This window comes from Dipteris shenzhenensis, chromosome 25 (genome assembly GCF_047967505.1).
Source record: "Dipteris shenzhenensis isolate YYH24624 ecotype China chromosome 25, Dip_SZ_1.0, whole genome shotgun sequence".
NCBI lineage: Eukaryota > Viridiplantae > Streptophyta > Polypodiopsida > Gleicheniales > Dipteridaceae > Dipteris > Dipteris shenzhenensis.
The window spans coordinates 22,598,672-22,606,661 of record NC_141620.1 but is presented as its reverse complement, the minus strand read 5'-3'; the positions used below and the strand labels follow the sequence as shown (position 1 = coordinate 22,606,661).

Sequence of the window (7,990 nt, the reverse complement as noted above, 5' to 3'; positions counted from 1 at the left end):
CCTCGTTGTGAAAGCACATACCAACCGGTGCGCTTTTTCATTGGATGGATCAAAAATTGGGTGAAGACGTCCGGATGGGTGTGTAACATGCCTAAGCTCTCAACAAGGTAGTATATGTCATTGAGACATTAAATTCATGCTCTATTTAGATTGTTCAGAGCAACACGTGCTAGTTGCTGGGCGTGGCCAAAAAATGCATTAAATTAATCGCGTAGAAGACGGCCATCTAGCCTTGGGAGAGGATAAGGCGCCCATCGTTGGCCTGATGGCGGGAAGTCGTTTGCTCAATCCTGCTGAATCTCGACAAGACTACTCGGTTGCCGATCGCTTTTTAAACGAATCTATACTACAATTTAACTCTGAGGAGGTGAAGAAGCAGCGCGTGAGACACAAAGAGAGAGAGATGGACTGCACCCAGTATTCAACAGAATCAAAACTCTCGCTTCCCCTTACTTTAAGGCTTGCTTTATGGCTGGACGAAATTCTGAGAACACCGTTGAGGCGCAAGGATGGCACCCTCAAGCGTTTCTTTTCCGATCTTCTCGACTGCAAGGCTCCGGCCCAAAATGACCCAGTTCGAGGAGTGTCTTCAAAGGATGTTGTCATTGATGAGAAAACGGGCGTCTGGGTTCGGATTTACGTCCCGCACAGGACAGTTAAAAAACCCTCTCTTGAGTCCCCAGGGCGTGAGACAACAGCCGAGAGCATGCCAATTATCTTCTACTTCCACGGTGGAGGTTTTGCGGTTATGTCTGCCGATTTTAAGTATTACAATTCGTTTTGCAGGAAACTATGTAGAAAGTGCCAAGCAGTCGTGATATCAGTAGACTTCAGAAGGGCGCCTGAGCATAAGTATCCCATTGCTTATGAGGATTGTTTCTCAGCATTGAAGTGGCTTAGAGACGAGGGTCGAAAGCACATTCCCCCCAATGTAGACATATCTCGCTGTTTCCTTATGGGAGATAGCGCAGGAGGCAACATAGTGCATCATGTTGCGTGCATGGCAGCTGCGGAAGATTTGAAGCCACTGAGGGTGATTGGCCTCATCTTGTTGTTTCCTTTTTTTCAAGGAGAAGAGAGAACATCTGCAGAGATCAGGCTGCAAAATGCGCCATTAGGAAATTTGGAGGAGAACGATTGGTGTTGGAAAGCTTACTTACCAGAGGGTGCAAACAGGGATCATCCGGCAGCGAACGTGATGGGACCGAACGCGCCGGATTTATCGAAGGTAGAGCTGCCACCATGCACGGTGGTGATAGCGGGACACGATCCGCTCAAAGAGTGGCAACTGAGGTACGTGGAGAAACTGAAGCAGGTTGGAAAAGAGGTGCAAGTGGAGTATTACGAGGAAGGCATACACGCTTTTCATGTGTTTCCCCAGTTGAATATTTCATGGAACCTGTTGGAAAAGATCTATGAGTTCGTGAAGGCAAGGTGTGCCAGAATAGATGCAGGCACGCCAGCTTCAACTTGATGATCAGCTTAAGCTACTGTTTTGTTACTGATCTTCAACTTGATGATCAGCTTAAGCTACTGTTTTGTTACTGCTCATCAGCTTAAGCTACACGTCGCTCATGAGCTCAAGTGTATCAAGGTTCTCATCAAAGGATTTTCATTTACCAAAAAATATCTCACGTCTTTCCATCATGTGTACCTCCTTTTGCATACAAATTTTATTTCATTTGACATAGGATGTTGGTACATTGACCAAAAAATATCTCACGTCTTTCCATCATGTGTACCTCCTTTTGCATACAAATTTTATTTCATTTGACATAGGAGGTTGGTACATTGTAATTCCAATTACTCCCAATAGCTGACCCACTACCATAATTGGTGGTAGGCCTTCTAATAGCAATATGAGGCTTTAAACTATTCCATGATGCAAATGAGTGAATTGCAACTATGTGATGCTTTCTTTGAATGATGCATGGATGCCAATGATTAAGTTGTGAATGTAGTTGTGCATAGTTATTCATCCTAAATATACCACAAGAATGTATATATAGCATGTGCTAAAGAGCTATTCTTTTTATAGTAACATTGATAAAATCATGGCCATGTAGATATTAATAGCCAAGAGTCACTATTAGCAATGATTAGCCTGCTATCAATGTGGCTAGCCCACTACCTAAGGTAGTCCATCCGCTAGTAGTGATAGACCACACAATACTAATGATAGTGTGTTGTTTTTGGGTAATTGTCATTCGATCAAGGTGAACATGCATGCTTGTACCTATAATTATGTGAGAATGATGTTCACAAACGTAGATCACGCCAAAAGGGCTCTAATTACGTGAATATTAAATGAATGTTAAAGGGTTGTCGGGACGAAGGACATTTGACCACCACCTCTTAAAACCTTAAAAATGAACGTGTTAAAACTCCAGCAAATTCCTAGTCCACCCGAATGTAAAAGGGAAAAGTTGTTAGGGAGTTCTTGTCCCATGTGAGAATGGCAAGCATTAGGAAAAAAGGGAACTCATTTTGGGGCCTTTTGGCCAAAATGAAAAATCCCTCTCCACCAATCACAAGAGGGCCAACGTATGTTAAGAAAATAGAGAAAATACAAAATAGTTTCAGAGAAAGACACAACTTTATGGATGTACAACTATATAAACATGTTGGCTCTCTCCTATGGCTTCCGCGGGAAGAGCCAGGGTATTCTTAGTATGCAGTGTTCCGAGGCTTTTTGTCACCTACAGATATATTGTGGTTGTCGTTTGTAGTACGTGTAGCTTAGGACCTCGAGTTGTGTTTCGGTGAGAGACGTAGGCTTAAGTGTGGTAAGCAAACATAGTAGGGTTTAGGAGGAGTTTAAGGGTTAGAAGGAGGTTTCAGAGTTTAGAAGGAGGTTCCAAGGTTAGAAGGAGTTCCAAGGTTTAGAAGGAGGTTCTGGAGCTTAGAAGAGGTTCCAGGGTTAGAAGGAGGATCCAAGGTTTAGAGAGAGGTTCCAGAGTTTAGAAGAGGTTCAAGTTTCAGGGTAGAGTACATGGTGGAGAACACGTCGCCCTTATAGACCATGGAGATTTAAGGGTTGAGGAACTAAGGGTTTAGGAGGAGCATAGGAGTGGAAGAGGAAGAAGGTGTAAGAGCATGGGGGAAGAAAGAGTGAGGAGGCAGAGGAGGAGGAGAGGGGAGGAGGAGAAGGGAGGAGGAGGAGGAGGAGGAGAAGGGAGGAGGAGGGGGGAGGAGGAGGAGGAGGAGGAGGAGGAGGAGAGGGAGAAGATGGGTTGCAAGGTTGGAGGAGAGGGGAGGAGGAGTTGCAAGGTTAGGACATGCTTTTGGACGTGGAGTGTAAGGAAGCATGGACACTTAAGACAATTGCTTTGAATACCAAAGTAGAACTCAACACAATGCCCCAAAGAGTGTGGGCTTCATTCCATTATGGTGTATTTATACAAGTTGGAGAGCTTCTCTCTCTGCATGTAGGAATTGTAACACATTCTCTCTCTTGCATATAGAAGTTGCATGTAGAACTCGCATGTAGGAGTTGCACGTAGAACTCGCATGTAGGAGTTGCATGTAGGAGTCACATGTAGGACTCACATACAGGAGTTGCATGTAGAACTCGCATGTAGGAGTTGCATGTAGGAGTTGCGTGTAGAACTCGCATGTAGGAGTTGCATGTAGAACTCGCATGTAGGAGTTGCATATAGGAATCGTATGTAGAACTTGCATGTAGAACATGCAAGTTGGATTTCTAAGAGGGATTATTTCTAGCCTTATGCAAGTACAAGAGGAGCTCTATTGCTACTCTACACACACATTCTGTTCTATGTAAGTCCATGTTGGCATAGAGACAACATACTCCCGGATCCATTTCATTACCTGTTCTCCAGTTATGGCTTATTGTGAGCACGTATCTGGGTTGCCATGCCCTTAGTCTAGTGGCTGTGGAACTTTTGTCGTGCCAATCGATCTTGCTGTAAAGCCTTGGCACCATACAATTTTTGCTCAGTTGCCAAGTAGCCTGTATCCACCATTTGCTTGAACCTCGCTTGAACAGAGATATGTGGCGTGCTTCTAAGAAGATTACTCTTTGATAGAGTCGGCTTGTAATCTGAGCATCGACCCATTCATTGGGATTGAAACTGAGTGGAGGCAAATGGGAATTGAGGTAACATGGGACCTCCAAAATAAATTCCAATGTTTTATAGAATATAGCACTTAGTCGAAGAAAGCGATCACTGTTGCTGCGCATTACTTGCTCATGCTGCTGAAGTGCTCGGACCATTATGCCTTGGATATTCCATTCTACACTAGAGTATGGTTCGATCATTGGCCAATTAATGGTTCGATCTTCATCCAAAGTGTGTATGTTGGCTTCCCATTTTTTACGCCGTAAAACTGCATAGAACTTGGGATGCGTTCTAAGACATGGAGGTGCACGTAGGTACCCCTTCAAGAAGATTACATCAAAGAGCTGGGGCGGCACCAATCAGGTTGTGGATCCAACTTGCTAATCCAACCTTCACTAGTTTGACGCTGACGAAGGTTGGTAAGAAAGTTGTTCAGGGTCCATCCACCTCGAGATTTCATGTCAGGATATTTGCTCCAAAATTCCTTGATGGGGTTACTGGGAAGTGCTATCTTATCAAAATCATACCCATCATTAGAACTTGGCATAGGAGTACTAATTGGATTATTCGGATCCTGATATTCGAAATCAAATAATGTGCCATTTTTTGCTGATGGAAGCACAAGTAGTGTCCGAGGTGATGATGGGGCAGGGAGAGAACCTAGGGACATGGGGAAGAAATATGGAAAATTGTTAGTTGCAGAAGGGGGAGCAGAGGGGAGGGGGAGAAGAACTGGGCAAATGGTTTGAGCAGCTTGGTAATCCTCAAGGGTAGGATTAGCAAGGGAGGGGAAGAAGCTAGGTGTGAGGAGCTTGTAAGTTTGTGACTGTGGGGTTAGTTGAAAATGGTGAGAAGCATAAGCAAAGAGACGATGGAGGGAATAGATGTTAGGATGGAGTTCAGGGAAGGTTAAGAGGGTGGTAGCAGCAAGGGCAAGTGAGGGTATGATGTTGGCAGAAAGAGTGGTTAGATATGGGAAGTTGGATGTGAGATAGGGCCTATCATCTTCTGACACTTCTTTTTGCTGATGCGATGGGATCATCATCTGCAAGGGTGGGATGTCGGTTATGTCGTGCCTTGCAAATCATGGTGATGGCCTTTGTAGCAATGGCAACAAACCTACAATAACCCTAAGGGGAGGACTACCCATAAGGCATACATATGCAATGATAATATCCGTCCTGAGTGCTCTAAACCTGGCATGTGTAGACAGGCAGAAGATATTTTTCTCATCTTTGGACAAGTCTTGGCAAATTATGCGTAGGGTTTTGGTCCCTATGGAACGTTCCCATTTCATTGTTCGATGAGCAAATACAATTCTGATTTGGAGTTGCTTCCATTGGATAAGCACGCATGCGTTGAGGTGATCTTCCACTTGTAGAGCAGCCACAAGCTCTTGGTACACCACCGTTGTGCATTGTAGTGGGGCTTCATTGGTGTCATCTTCCAATGTCTCATTGTTGTGCGTTAGCAATTGGAGTTCAAGCTTGGAGATGATTATCTTTTGGGAGTGCATCTCATTCATTTTTTCTTTGTATTGCTGGTATAGATGGTGGTATATGCCTCCTTAATAAGCTTTCTCATTTGCAAAGTGACCTTTGCTTTTTAAGAAATGTCTTCAATGGTATTGGACCATTGGTCCAAGACTTGTGCTTGTGAAGTGCTGGCCTCTTGAGTGGTAGTAAGTTGGTCCTTTAAGATTCTGCATTCCCTTGTAAGCTTGTCAATGCTGAAGGCACGTACTACCAAAGATTGTTTCATGTCTTCAAGCTTGTCTTTGCAATCCTGGAGCTCTTCTTCTTTGTGAATTAGAGTGAGTCGAGCTTGTGCCACTCCGTCCGTGTGTTGAACATGTGCGGATGTCAAGGAGTTATAGTAGGATTGTTGTTGCTTGTATTGCTGCTGTGGATGTCAAGGAGTTATAGTAGGATTGTTGTCGCTTGTACTACTGCTATCAGTTGTGTTTGACTTTGGTGGAGGTTGGAGGTCACATCCCTCACTACCTTCTCTTGAGCTTGGAGAACTTGGTTCATGCGCACTTCTTCTACCTCCTTTTCATCTATCTGTGCCCAAAGTGCCTTGACCTCTATGGTGATTTCCTGGGATTGGTGGTCTTTGGTTTATGTTGCAGTCTGTCTGTCCAATTCTCTTGCATATTCTTCCTTGGCCAAGCTAGTGAATAGTCCTGACATTTGGATCATTTGGCTAGCTTGATGTGAAGAATGATAGACGGTGATGAGGTCTGGCGATACTGCTGATACAAGTGGTGCCCATGTAGCCATTCCGATGATTCTATAGTACTTGAGGGAGGTTGTTCCAATGGTATTTCAGTCCCTTGTGTACAATAGGCATACTATTGATCTGACACTAGTTCCCCTTGTGGCTCATCGACTGGCATGGCATCGATGGGCGGTTCTAGTGTAGCTTCGGGCTGTAGCTTCGGGCTCTAGTGCCGATCTTTCCTCAGGTTCTAGTGCCAATCTTGCCTGTGGCTCTAGTAGCTATTGTTGTTGGAGATATGTTGGTTGCAGTTGTGCACTGAGCTATAGCATCTCATGGGGCAATTCCTCAATCCCGATCTCTAGAATAGGTATTCTTCTAAGGCATCTGCACTTATCAATGTGATAGTAGGAGAAGTTGGTGTCGGCTCCCATACTGGTGAGAAGGGTATGTCTAATTCCTCAATTGGTTTTGGTGACTGGGGCAGAGTCATTTCTCTTTCTTGTAGTTCTTTTTTGATGATTATAGCCTTGATAAGTGTGGAATTTTACATTTTTGGCTTGATGAACCATCTAGTTTCTTTGTAAAGAAGATGACTAAGTGCTGGACCCAGTCTTTTTTTAGATTCCTACTCAGCAAAACAAATGTGCAGAGTGGAAGGGATCTATTCTTGCCGCACTTAACCCCCAGGATTGTGGATAGGAATTGTGCTACTTCCTTGAGGTGATGGTTAAGGATTGTGTGAATTAGCAATATGCCACCCCTATGGAACAGTGTGCCCTTGGTGAGGAGAGACTGTACTTTGAGAAACTTTGCATCGGCAGGTCTTTTAGGGTATTTGGGACCTTGTGTTGGCAGTGGGAAAGCCCTTTGAATGAATGTACTATCGAGGATAATGTTTAGTGGGCTCTGATGTATAGTGATTGTATCGTATTTGCCAACCTTTGCATTGCTGAAGTGGTATGAATGGAGAAAGTACTTGATGTATGTGGTCATTGTAGGATTGTCCTCCAAGGATTTTAGGCTCTTGTGCAAACTGCCTAGACCCCTTTTCTCTAAGTAAGATGTTGCTTCCTGGGAAAGAGCATAAGTCAATGTGGGTGGCCAAACATGTTCCAGTGACTGGGCCCCGTCAATGGCTGTGTAGGCCAATGGTGACTAGGGTCGCATTTGTTCTTCTTGGTCATGCAATGAATCCTCTTCGGAGCTATCACTCTAGACCATGAATGCCTATGGTTGTCGTGGTTTAGAGGATGTAGATGGCTGTGAAGTCTGCAGGAGGTCTCATGGTTGAGGAGGTGGGTCTTTTTGCACATCCTCTTTAGTGGCGGCATCTTTTCTGAACCTGCATCCATGTGCATGTGGTGTACCATTGATCATTAGATTGGTTGGCATGCCAGTATGACCTTTCTGTGTGTGTGAGAGAGATCTTTTTTTTTTTTAAAAACATGCTTTGAGAGGGTGGAATGAAAGTATGTGGTACAATTTTTCATGCAATTATCTATGTGTCTAAGTGAAAGCGTGTGAGTGCACGTGACCTAGTAGCTAGGTAGGGACTAACTATATGCTTTTTGTTGATGGGATTTTCATAGGGCAGCTAGAACTCAGGCATCACTTCTAAGCCCTAGGTTAAAATCGATTGATGCTAACTATATGTACGAAGACGTACATATGCAAGTGAGTGCTCG

The 7,990-nt window shown here is 44.2% G+C and overlaps 1 protein-coding gene across 1 annotated transcript; it reads left to right on the top strand.

The window, feature by feature from the left end:
* The first annotated feature begins 403 nt into the window (after nucleotides 1-403).
* Nucleotides 404-1,474, top strand: LOC147885619 (putative carboxylesterase 18). The gene has a single exon (XM_087396163.1). It carries the CDS (start codon nucleotides 404-406, stop codon nucleotides 1,472-1,474), a length of 1,071 nt encoding a protein of 356 aa, XP_087252289.1.
* The last annotated feature ends 6,516 nt before the right edge of the window (nucleotides 1,475-7,990 follow it).